This window comes from Trachypithecus francoisi, unplaced genomic scaffold, assembly GCF_009764315.1.
Source record: "Trachypithecus francoisi isolate TF-2019V2 unplaced genomic scaffold, Tfra_2.0 Lachesis_group5, whole genome shotgun sequence".
Lineage (NCBI taxonomy): Eukaryota > Metazoa > Chordata > Mammalia > Primates > Cercopithecidae > Trachypithecus > Trachypithecus francoisi.
Genome location: NW_022681470.1, coordinates 83,906,944 through 83,919,606, shown reverse-complemented (window position 1 = coordinate 83,919,606; position 12,663 = coordinate 83,906,944). Strand labels below are relative to the sequence as shown.

At 47.4% G+C, this 12,663-nt stretch overlaps 1 protein-coding gene across 1 annotated transcript in view; it reads left to right on the top strand.

Annotated features, from left to right (window-relative positions):
• The window catches only part of PARP1 (poly(ADP-ribose) polymerase 1), a 48,198-nt gene that overhangs the window by 18,367 nt on the left and 17,168 nt on the right, over positions 1-12,663 (top strand). The window contains exons 5-12 of the mRNA XM_033200479.1: positions 1,336-1,435; positions 3,970-4,086; positions 4,738-4,914; positions 7,243-7,390; positions 9,210-9,350; positions 10,271-10,513; positions 10,791-10,859; positions 11,154-11,286. Coding sequence (XP_033056370.1) covers positions 1,336-1,435; positions 3,970-4,086; positions 4,738-4,914; positions 7,243-7,390; positions 9,210-9,350; positions 10,271-10,513; positions 10,791-10,859; positions 11,154-11,286 — 1,128 coding nt within the window. The remainder of the gene's footprint in view (positions 1-1,335; positions 1,436-3,969; positions 4,087-4,737; positions 4,915-7,242; positions 7,391-9,209; positions 9,351-10,270; positions 10,514-10,790; positions 10,860-11,153; positions 11,287-12,663) is intronic.

The following is a 12,663-nucleotide window of genomic DNA, read 5'->3' as shown; positions in this document are numbered from 1 at the left end:
CCACCCTCCTTCCCTGGGTGAGTATTTGTTTTGCCTGGGTTGATCACTTAACAATGCTGGGAGAATCGTGACCATTTTTAGTTAGGGGATGGGCAGTGGATAATTTTCCTGGCTTAGAGTTCAGGATGATAAGGGTTTTGCATGGTGTTAAAATTTAGAATGGGAAGGACCATCAGTGACTATCTTGAATACATGGACACCTCTTGCTGTCTGCAGTTTACCCTCTGCTTGTCCCTCAGCCTCAGTCTGGAGAATTGCTTGTTAACAGGCACACCAGGGGTGGTGTGGTAGAGCCTGGTATGCACCCTGTTCCTTAGACGGTGACTGGGCAACCATCAAGCAGCCATCACACATTATCTCAGTTCATAATGCCTGTTCATTGCAGCAACACATGGGGCTTTAGAATGTGCAAGAAAATTGAAAAATCAGGCAGTGGGTCAAAAAGCCCACAGGGCATTGCAGCACGTGATATAGGTGTTGGAGTCCATCAGCTCCCACGTAAGCCATGATAACTGCCAGAATGTGTGAGCACATTTCGTATGCCAGACACTGTATCGAGCCCTGTATTTGGACTGTTTGATTTGCCCGTCACCAGAGTTCTGTGAGGCAGATGGTATTCTTTTCCCTATTTTATGGCTGAGGAAAGTGAAAGGGTTTGTGCTCAGGTCTGTGAGATAGCTGAGACTGAGACCACTGTGGCTGCCCTGCCCCTGTGTTTTAGGGGCAGGTGATAGCCTCAGAGCCATGTTTGCTGAGCAAGCTGGGGCAGGCTGGTTAGCACTGCTTTGACTGTCACTTCTTGTCTAGGCTTTATGTGGCAGTACGGCCCCACCTCTGTGAGCAGCCTCTTTCCCTTGCTCTGTGTTTTAGCTCGAAAGGCCTAGCCCCCTGGACTTGGGCTTTGTCTTTCTGCAATCCCTGCCCCCTAGCTTACCTCTAGCCTAGTCCCTGCTAGAACCTTCCAGGCCAGGAGATACATAGGTGTTTTTTTTTTGTTTTTGTTTTTGTTTTTGTTTTTATCTCAGATGGGGCCTGAGCCCTGGATTCTTGTAATGGGTTGTTCTAAGTCCCTGGAACAACCCTAGCACCTCTCCCTGGCTGGGAGAGTATGTTCTGAAATGGATGGTGTCTTCTGCCATCTTGGTTGCAAATACTCCCTGAGTAGACAGTGATCGCCTAAGGGCACTGAGTGGGGCAGGGGTTAGGGAGTGACAAGTGTGAGTAGGCCCTACAGGGAGTTGATAGAATGACATTAAGATACTGTATCACCGCAAGTCACTGGGTGTCAGATTTTTAATGGCTCTGGCTCTCTCTTATATCCTGTGTCTCCTTCAGAAAGAGAAAAGGCGATGAGGTGGATGGAGTAGATGAAGTGGCCAAGAAGAAACCTAAAAAAGAAAAAGACAAAGATAGTAAGCTTGAAAAAGCTCTAAAGGTGAGTTCTCAGCTCTGTGTCTCCTTTCAACATGCTGCTGTCTGGATTCTCTTTCTCTTTCTGGGAAGACAATTCAAGGACTTGTGTCCCACTTACTAAGAACTTTAGCAAATTGATGGCTGTCATTAAATAGCATGACTTTTTCCCCAGATTATTTTCCCTCCTCCCAAGGAAACCATTTTTATTTGAAAGAGAACCCACATTAGGCTGTAGGTGTCCAACCTGCAGCCAGGCTTGAGCAAAGGCTGAGTGCTCTGTTCCCACTCACCAGCCTCTTACTGGGATGCCAGAGATTCATGCTTTGGCCAAATTATGCACTACTGTACACCCTGCACCTTTGTGGTCACTTGCAGACATTGGAAACTGAATACTTAATTAAAGGATGCCAGAGATTCTTAGCATAGACAAATGGCTTGAAGAGATCAAGTGTCTCTACATTTTTTAAATGAAGATCTCTCATTTTTAAAAAGGAACAGATGACTGATAATGATAGGAGAAAACTATGCATTAAATCAGTGGTCCTTGACCAGAAAGATTCATCCCTGTGTTGATTATGTGTGTGTTGAAGCAAAGCAAAAATTATTAATCAGAATGCTGGGTGTTTGGGAAATTGGGGGAGAACAGTTGGTCTCTCCTTGAGCAAATGATTTCCATGAACCGTCTGCTTATGTATCTTGTATGAGTATTCAGTTTTTACTAGTAGTATTAAAACTAAAAGCAATTTCTGATATAGTTCTAGTTGCTAAGTAAGAGTCACACATTTTGTTCAATTGTCTTACGGTAAAAAAGCGTCTGTCATGCACCAAAACTGGCTGCAGGAGAACCGTGGTGCCACTTCACATTGGCCATTCAGTGAGATTAGTGTCCTTCTCTCTTCCCCATTGATATCAGAGATGTATAGAGAGTCAGAAAATTAAAATGCCCCTCAGAGTTCCCACCGTGGCACATCTGTGTCTGCTGGCTCTCTACCCTTGGTCATCTAGGTGACATTGTTGTACTTCTTCCATTTAACCCTGTGCCACTAGACCTTTTCCTCATCCTCCCACGTCTCCATTCCTGGGGTCCCGGCGTATGCTGTGTGCAACGGAGAGGAGATGTCGAGAGAGCCTTTAAAAATGAAGCTGGGGGCCGGGCGCGGTGGCTCAAGCCTGTAATCCCAGCACTTTGGGAGGCCGAGACGGGCGGATCACGAGGTCAGGAGATCGAGACCATCCTGGGGAACACGGTGAAACCCCATCTCTACTAAAAATACAAAAAACTAGCCGGGCGAGGTGGCGGGCGCCTGTAGTCCCAGCTACTCGGGAGGCTGAGGCAGGAGAATGGCGGGAACCCGGGAGGTGGAGCTTGCAGTGAGCTGAGATCCGGCCACTGCACTCCAGCCTGGGCAACAGAGCGAGACTCCGTCTCAAAAAAAAAAAAAAAAAAAAATGAAGCTGGGAAACGGAGCAGACGTGTGTGCCTGCAGCTTCACCAGGGGAGTTAAAATCCTCCTTGGTACTAATAGCAACCCTATAGGATATGATAGGGCTGGTGTTTTTGTCTCCATTTTACAGAGGTGGGATCTGAGCAGAGATGGTGAATAACTTGCCCATTTTCCTGGGGAAGGAGGAGACTCACCTCAGACTTTAAAATGGAGAGGTTGATAGCTTTCTCAGCAAGCTTGATTGTTGTGAGAATAAATGAGATGAGGCCGGACACAGTGGCTCGCGCCTGTAATCCCAGCACTTTGGGAGGCTGAGGCAGGCGGATCACTTGAGGCCAGGAGTTTGAGACTAGCCTGGCCAACATGGTGAAACACCATTTCTATTAAAAATACAAAAATTAGCTGGGTGTGGTGTTGCACACCTGTAATCCCAGCTACTCAGGACACTGAGGCAGGAGAATTGCTTGAACCCAGAAGGTGGAGGTTGCAGTCAGCTGAGATCTCACCACTGCACTCCAGCCTGGGTGACAGAGTGAGACTCCATCTCAAAGACAAAGAGTAAGTGAGATGACACGTAAAAGCATCCAACCAAGAATAGGCACTTTAATAAAGATTAAAACTTCCATTTTCAGAAGAGTTTAAATACATTCCTCTGTGATACTGAATATAATATACCATCAAGGAAATTAGTGTTCGTGAATCATTCCTACTCTAAGATGGGTGGAGAACAGCCATACCCTGCCTCCTCTAGTTGCTGATAAACATGGGCCCTGGGCTCAGCCTAGCACTTCCAGGCTCTTACCTTGTGTCTCTGGGGATTGGTTTCTGAGAGTTGGTTCCAGGAGCCTTGGTGCAATCTCCCCCAAACCCTTAGGGCTTCCTCCTCACCTTCCACAGTATTCTCTGAGAGACCACACAACAGGCTTAATTTGGTGTCCACAGGAGCATGACCAGGAGTCAAATCCTGTGCTGATCACCCAGGTTTGGAGTGGCAGTTCACTGGTGCACCAGGGTATAACTGGAGGCTCAGCATGACCAGGGCTCCTCCTCCAGTTGAATTCTTCCTTTGAAAAGAGCTGGCCTCTCAGCCGCCACTGGGTCTTGTCCATAGGCTCAGAACGACCTGATCTGGAACATCAAGGATGAACTAAAGAAAGTGTGTTCGACTAATGACCTGAAGGAGCTACTCATCTTCAACAAACAGCAAGTGCCTTCTGGGGAGTCGGCGGTGAGCTGCCTTTGTGTTAAGTGGGACACGCATGTGAGGCTGACCCTGTCGTTGGGGAGTGACTGTCCCAGTGGAGTGTGGGAGGCCCTCCGTGTGAACACCTGCTGGTATTAATTGCAAGGAGTATAAATTGTGGTTGTGTTGCACGGTCATCACCACCATCGTGGTCACCATTTTTCTGGGATGGATGAGGCCGGCATTCACACACCCCACTAGACATCTTCCACATGTTAGTGCTTGTTCTAGAGTGCCAGGCCTGTGGAGTGGAGAGCCCCCTCCTGAGGGATGGCATGACGGCGTCCCATCAGTGTCCCCAACTGGCCCTTCTCTGCTGTCATTCTTGGGAGTTGACTTGGCACTGTACTTTGTGCAATGCCAGTGGATGCTCTGGGCTCTCCCTTCGTTTCTCAATCACTGAGGGATGGGGGAGCTGCAGGAACACTTGGAAATAAGGTCTCCTACATTACAAGAATCCAAGTTCCTTTGTAAACAAAGGGCGGGGTGGGGTGTTAAGAGCCCCACAGCAAGCCCACAGCAAGAAGTCTCTTTGTAGAGAGAGAAATCTGTGCAAGTTCCTCCATCCCACATTAGTAAGTGTCCTTTTCTGTAGTCCCGCATTTGCCCTCTGATGTGTTTCTCCCCTGGCTGCAGATCTTGGACCAAGTAGCCGATGGCATGGCATTCGGTGCCCTCCTTCCCTGCAAGGAATGCTCAGGTCAGCTGGTCTTCAAGAGTGATGCTTATTACTGCACTGGGGACGTCACTGCCTGGACCAAGTGTATGGTCAAGACACAGACACCCAACCGGAAGGAGTGGGTAACCCCAAAGGTAAGGGGTGGGGGAAGATCCTGGGATATGTTAGGAGAAAAACCTGGCCCCACTTTCTGCACTTGTTCATACTTCAGGTCCCTGAGATTGCAGGGCCCTGTTCCTCAGACTTCTTTACAGATGTGTCATCCTGTTAACCAGAATATAAAATTGTATGTTTGCAAACTATACAAATGTAGAACCAAAGCTCCTCTAAGTATGAAGTAGAGGTTTGTCCATTTGGTGTAAAATGTTGCTTACAAAGACCATGAATAATTTTTATTTATTGAATGCCTCCTATGTGCCAGGCACAGTTCTAGGCTTGAGGGACATATGGTGAAGAAATGGATAGTAATTCCTGCTTTCTGATACAAGTTTTTTTCAAGGACATTTCCTTGCCTAGTGCCAGCAGAAGAATTGGATCCAGAGTTCACATATCTCCTAGTATTGCACGTTCTTTTTTTAATGTAACTTTATGGAATTCTCAACACAAAATACCTCCATGGGGAGCCCCCTTTGGAGCCATGCTGGTGGGGTTCTGGCAGTATCTTTGTGGAGCTGGCTGCTCCAGGGACCTCGCCTGTGCCTGCTCAGACTCAGCAGGATCCAGGCCCAGCAGCCTGTCTAGGTGCAGAGCTCTGCCACTCACCAATCTGCTTCCCTCGCTGTTGCCTGCTCCTGGGTGGAGCACTTGGAACAGCGGCACACAGTACACCCTCAGGAATCGTTAGCCGAGTAATAGTCGACATTACTCGCTCTACACCTACATCTGAACTCCATTTCCACCAGCCCCTGACTCACTTGTTCACTGCCATGATTGCATGATCCCCCCCTAATTTTCTCTCTATGCCTTTACTTGAATGCTTCCTGTGAAATAAATCTGAGCTTAGCACTTCCCCACCCTTAAAATCTTACACTGATTCCCCGATTTTTCTGGGTATGCAAATCTTCCAGACCCTTATGTGGTATTTGTATTTCTTTTACTATCTTCGATGGGGAAATAATAAGATGGCAGTAAGCAATGTGCCATCCCTTGTATTTTATATATCAATTTTTGAGCATCTGTATACATTTTTAAAGGTTATGTGCATGTGCGAGACAAGTTTTCAGTCTGGCACTACTTGCTGCCCATGCAGTGACACTGTTGCCCCCAGGCACTTGTCCCACAGAATCAAGGCCAGCTCCGTAGCTTGTCCTCAGAGCCCTCCATGATGCGGCTTTGCTGGCCATCTGCAGCCTCTTTCTGCCACCCTTTTCCTCCTCACATACCCCTCTCCCCACCCCACCGCCAGTCTTGCTCATTCTTTTTAGGAATACCTAGCAATAGGGCACCTGGCCAGGGCACCCCACATACCACCATGTGCTACTCAGATGGCTGTGCTTAGGCAGTCCCCTGTGTTTTCAGCTCCCAGCGGGCTTAGCAGATCACTGTCTCCAGGTGCATGCTAGCGTTCCCTGTCTCACATCACCTTAGCACACCTCTGGCATAGCTTAGCTCCTGAGTTAAAGTTCACCTTCCTATAGCTGATGCTCAGTCACAAATGAGATACTTTCTCAAGGGGAGAAACTGTCTTTTTAACCAGCTATGGTTGGTAGCACATATTAGGTGGTCAGTGTGTGTTGGAAGCAATCTGTGACCTCTTGTATCCAGCTGACACCCTGAACACAGGCATAGATGGAAAGAGCAGTTTCTTGATTGGGCGAAGACCTGGGAGCACAGGGTCTTTCCCTGAGCTTCATGTATTTGATACTTACTAAGTGACCATTTAGAGCAAGGCCGCTTGTAAATCACTCAGAGTGAAGAGTGAATTGTGCTGATGGAAGAATTTATAGTGAATACCGTAGGGCTCTCTGCATTCATTTTTCCTTTTTCTAAAAAGGAAAGCGAATACTGTGATTTCCTTTTGGGTAATAATCTCCCAGTGTGTATGGTATTGAGGTCTTGAAGTTCTGGAGTAGGCATGATCCCACAGAGGCCTGTTAACTCTCGAAGGGAACAACTCAAGAATGAGGCCAGGGAGGCTATAGTCATACAGCAGTTCCAGTGGTGGTTCCTGACCAAATTGGCCACTGGTTTGTGTTTTTGTTTTTTCTGGGAAAGATTTTTCTCTTAAAGCAGCCACAATACCACCCCTATTATAAATGTAAAAGTACCAGAAATAAGTACTGTAGCAGCAATAATACTGTCTTTCATTCTGGAAGCCTCACATTTTTCTATTTTTTGTTACTCTTTATTGTAAGAAGAAAAAAAGAGATTCTTTAATTTGGACAAGCCAAATCCTTTTTGGTCTATGAGGTAGTTACTTCAAGGGAGAGCTAGCTTCTTAACTAAAACTTAATATTTTTTAGGAATTCCGAGAAATCTCTTACCTCAAGAAATTGAAGGTTAAAAAGCAGGACCGTATATTCCCCCCAGAAACCAGCGCCCCAGTGGTGGCCACGCCCCCACCCTCCACAGCCTCGGTGCCTGCTGCTGGGAACTCCTCTGCTTCAGCAGGTACAGCTCTTAGGGCCCCAGTCTTAGAACTGCTTTGCAGGAATTGTTTGCCCACTACTTGCTGGTGGTATGGAGCTGGTGAAGAAAGTATCCATCAAGGGTCTCTCTTTGCTGACCCCACCATGGGGAAGCCTTGTCCTATAGGGGATAGACCTCTTCCCTTGGCTTGTTACACCCCCAACTACAGCAAGGTGGGAGGGTATTAAGAACATAGCATCGGCTGGGAGCAGTGACTCACACCTGTAATCCCAGCACGTTGGGAGGCTGAGGCAAAAGAATTGCTGAGGCCAGGAGTTCGAGACCAGCCTGGGCAATGTAGTGAGACCCCCATCTCTACAAAAATGTTTAAAATTATCCGGGTGTAGCAGCATGTGCCTTTAGCCCTAGATACTCAGGAGGCTGAGGTGGAGGATCCCTTGAGCCTGGGAGGTCAAGGCTGCACTTAGCTATGATCACACCATTGCACTCCAGCCTGGGCGACGGAGTGATACCCTCTCTCTAAAAATAAAATAAACATTATAAAAGAACAAGTGACTCTTATTCTAGGAGGCTAGGAGAGGGGCTCCTAAGAAAGGCTAGGTTGACAGCCTTACCTGGAGTACCGCGCAAGGTCTCCTGCCTGACCTCACTGCAGAGCAGCATCAGAGGCCTTACTCTCCAGGCCGCCCTGCACCCACCAGTCATCACGACCCTGGTGTGATGCTCGAGTCTCTGTTGTATGCAGGGGGAGTTACTGATCAGCACTAGTGAGAAATGCCCCAAGCCAACCAAGACAGTGAGAGCAATGTATTTGTTGGCAGGAGAAGTGACCCGCTGCTTATTTACTCAGAGACATGTGGCATAGTCTGATGGCGAAGGTCACAGTTTGGTGGGTGGAGGATGAAGGTTCCGTCCTTGAACATAAACCTGTTATTGACCTCCTTTTCATATCCTGAGAGGGGACCAGTGGTCACTGCAGTGTGTGTGGGTGGTCATCCCTAGTCCACTGTGCTGCTGGCAGCCTGAGTCCAAGTGCCCACATGAAGGGCCAGGTGGGGCCTGGCATTCTGACCCCTCTATGGAGGGTTCCCTCCTCTGCTTTCCCCTAACTTGCAATTCAGCATAAATCAATAATTTTGTTCTCTGGAGTCCTCACCAGTTTCAGTTAAACTGTCAGTGTTTCCTAGTTGTTTGCCCTCACAGGGAAGGCAGTAAGGACTTTTCCTTGCAGCATCTCCAGTTCTGGAAACGTGTCACCAGCACTGTGTTGTTTGCTGTGAACAGAAGGCACACCCCTGTCCAGGCCTTTCTGGCCTGGGTCAGTGCACACCAGGCAGCTGCTTTTCGCCTAGAATCGGTTAGCTCAGCTCAGTGTGATTGTGCTGGCCACTCCTTTGAGGGACTATCATGGACATGTCTCATTTTAAAATGGGGTTAATTAATTAGAATTGCAGTTTGGGAGAATAACAGAAGGAATTGGGGGTTCATGTGACCTTACTCCTCTTCCCATCCTGGTCCCTCATCCGCAGATGCAGCCTTCCTAGCCTGACCATGGAGCGGACCTGGGGTAACCCCCAGCTGCCCGGCTCGTACCAGCAAGGCTGGCCTGGCCATGGAGTGGCATTTTGTGGCTTGCTCCCTGCCCAGTCCTTTCTGTGTTGAGGAACATCTGTAGGTGCTCAGATGGCAGCTTGCTGTCCCATCCTGTTTTCTCACAAGTGTATTTTCATAGTCTTTTCCCCAGGAGCTCACTGCTTGGCCCGCCTGCTCCTCCACCTCCCCTTACTGGGGAGCAGCACCGGAGTTGACCTTGCTGAATGATTCTCTCTTTTCATCCCAGATAAGCCATTATCCAACATGAAGATCCTGACTCTTGGGAAGCTGTCCCGGAACAAGGATGAAGTGAAGGCTATGATTGAGAAACTCGGGGGGAAGTTGACAGGGACAGCCAATAAGGCTTCCCTGTGCATCAGCACCAAAAGTGAGTTGAATTTGTGCAACAGGGATAATGCTCTGTATCTTATGATTGTGATGACAAGTCAGTGAGGAAGAGTCGATCACAGCACTCAAAAACTGGATCTTAACAATATCATCGCTCTGGTTCTTTATGAAGGGAAACAAGTATTTGCCCTCAATATCGCTGCTTTGTACTGTAGATTCACGTGTGTTGCATGCTCCCAACTAAAGACGGTAAGCTACTACAGGTTGAGTCTCCCTAGTCCCGAAATCCAAACCAATTGCCTCAAAAGTCAACACTTTTTGAGTGACAACATAATGCTCAAAGAAATGCTCATTGGAGCATTTCAGATTTCAGAGTTTTGGATTAGGGATGCTCAGTCAGTAAATACGAAGCAAGTATTTTAAGGTCTGAAAAGTTTCTGGTCTCAAGCATCTCTGATAAGGGAAACTGCTCAACCTGTATTCTCATCACTTCGCACTGCTCTGTAAGATGTGCGTAGATCTCTGCCAAAACAGAAGTTCATGGTTCAAGTATGTTTGGAAAAGGTAAGGTGAAACAAAAGGTAAACAGGTTTCTGTGTGGGTTTATTATACTACTACCACTGTAGGTCTTCAGGAACCAGAGAAATAGAACACAGGATTTCCCATACATATTTGACATCAGGGTGTTTTTTCCTTGGAGTGTCTGTTAACATCGTGCTGTAGAATGGCTTGGAGAAGGCTGCCCTGGCTCATCATACCTTAGAAAAGGGGGACTATGGCTGATCAAGATGATCGTTAGAATGAAAAACACTCTTGGGAGCATTAGACTTGGAACCAAAGGAGAGCTGTGGATGTTGAGGGTTTGGAATTACACAGTAAATATAACTATAGTAATTTGAGGTTTCAGTTTTGTTTTAAACTTACATTTCTTTTTTTTTTTTTTCCTTTCAATTTGAACAGAGGAGGTGGAAAAGATGAATAAGAAGATGGAGGAAGTAAAGGAAGCCAACATCCGAGTTGTGTCTGAGGACTTCCTCCAGGATGTCTCCGCCTCCACCAAGAGCCTTCAGGAGTTGTTCTTAGCGCACATCTTGTCCCCTTGGGGGGCAGAGGTGAAGGCAGAGCCTGTCGAAGTTGTCGCCCCAAAAGGGAAGTCAGGGGCTGCACTCTCCAAAAAAAGCAAGAGCCAGGTCAAAGAGGAAGGTAAGGGCCCCAAGCTGCCCCCTCCAGGGCCAAAAGCCAGGGACAGTGGTGGCCAAGTTGGCCTGCACAGAACCTGTCCCTTTGTGTCCCTGACATGGCCTGTTGAGTGCTGCAGAGCAGGAAACAGAATGGCAGGCACTTGGTGGTGGGAGGAGTGTGTATATAGATGCCGAGTTGACAGACCATGCGAATGAGAACGACTCATTTGCCTTCTACCTTCCCCTTACTTTTCAGTTACGTTTAACTTCGTGTTGACATTTTTCTGTTCCCTTCCAAGGTATCAACAAATCTGAAAAGAGAATGAAATTAACTCTTAAAGGAGGAGCAGCTGTGGATCCTGATTCTGGTAAGCAAACAGGACTGCCAGCCGAGTGGGCCTCATGCCCCACCCCCTGCCAGCTGACTAGGAGCAGACATCCGAATGCCCGCAGCACACCTGGGGCAGTGTGGTTGTGGCTTTACCCTCAGGCCTGTTTCACCAGCTCCCCCAGTCCTGAGAACACGCATTTCAGGGGAACCTCCTGAAGGTGGTGTTAGTGTATCCAAGAGGCATGAACCTCAGGCCTGCAAACCCCTTCTCCCTGAGAGCGCTAGCCCCTCAAGAGGAGAGAAAACTGTAGATGCTTTGCCTCCGGGACAGGACTGGAACACTCTGCGCATGTCCTGGAGAAAGGTGGGAAGGTCTTCAGTGCCACCCTCGGCCTGGTGGACATCGTTAAAGGAACTAACTCCTATTACAAGCTGCAGCTTCTGGAGGACGACAAGGAAAGCAGGTGAGTTCTGCAGGTGTAGCCTGGTTGTGCAGAGACATGGGGCCATCCTGCATCAGTCAGTGCTGTGCCATCAGCCATGTGAAACCCGTTAGGCCCAGTGCCTAGGGAATGAAATCTAATCACAGAGATCAAAAACGAACCATGAGGCCTTTGTTTAAAGGGGAGAAAGAAGCCACTTACTAACCAGTAGCATTGCTGTCCTTGTACAGTTGTCCCGAGGTACGGTTTCACGTATTCTCCCGCTGGCTTTTCTTTTTGTTTGGTGGGTTTTTTTGTTTGTTTGTTTGTTTTTCCAACTATTTGTTTTGTTTTTTGAAACAGTCTCACTCTGTTACCCAGGCTGGAGTGCAGTGGTGTAATCACAGCTCAGTGGAGCCTTGACCTCCCAGGCTCAAACAATCCTCCCACCTCAGCCTCCCAAGTAACTGGGACCATAGGTGCACACCACCATGCCTTATTTTTTATGGAGACAGGGGCCTCACTATGTTGCCCAGGCTGGTCTCAAACTCCTGGACTCAAGTGATCCTCCCGCCTCAGCCTCCTAAACTGCTGGGATTACAGGCATGAGCCACTGTACCCAACCCCAGCTGGCTTTTCTTTCAGCTGCTTGAATCAAGATTTTCTAATTTTACATATGTTTTAAAACTCGGAAGCAAATAAAGTTTGGCAAGCGTTGAACTTACTTTTTAATGTTCAAACTCCCTAGTAACTAAAGAGGTTTGGATTTGCCTTTTTTATTAACATGATGAGACAGGCAAGGGCGTATTCTGGATTGTGGGGTACAGCAGCTGGGAGGTGATGAGAGGGTGGGCTGGCTTTTGTCCTTATGTATCTAGGCAGAGTGGTCCTTAGCTAGTGAGTTCATTACCCTGCAGTACAGCCAACACAAAACAGGATTTATGTGTCAGTGGAAAGGCATATGGAAGGAACTCTTATTAAATTCTAACGTTGATTGTGGATGTGGACATTTTTCTGGTGGCTAAGATTTGCTGGTGTTAAGTGAAAGGGTGGTGTGGGCTGTTAGGGTCAGAAAAAATTTTCAACATAGATCAAAGTAGTGCTTCCCAAAAATTTTCACAGGAAAAACCAAGCAGAGAATGAATTGTTATACCCCTGTGCAGTAGCCCAGAGAATGGCCAGGGAGTCCCAAATTTTCTTTGAAATCTATAGTTCTGTCTTTAAAATGTACACAAATCTTGTATGTGGGTTTATGATATATCTGTATTTCTTATGAAATGAAAATTAAGTTTTGCATTACCTCTGCTTTGAGTTAATGAAAAATTAGCTCATCCAAAGCTGAGCAGCACAGCAGCTGGATATGTGTGATGTGCACCCTCAATTGAGATGGAATTTGAACATGACAGCCTGCATCTCTAG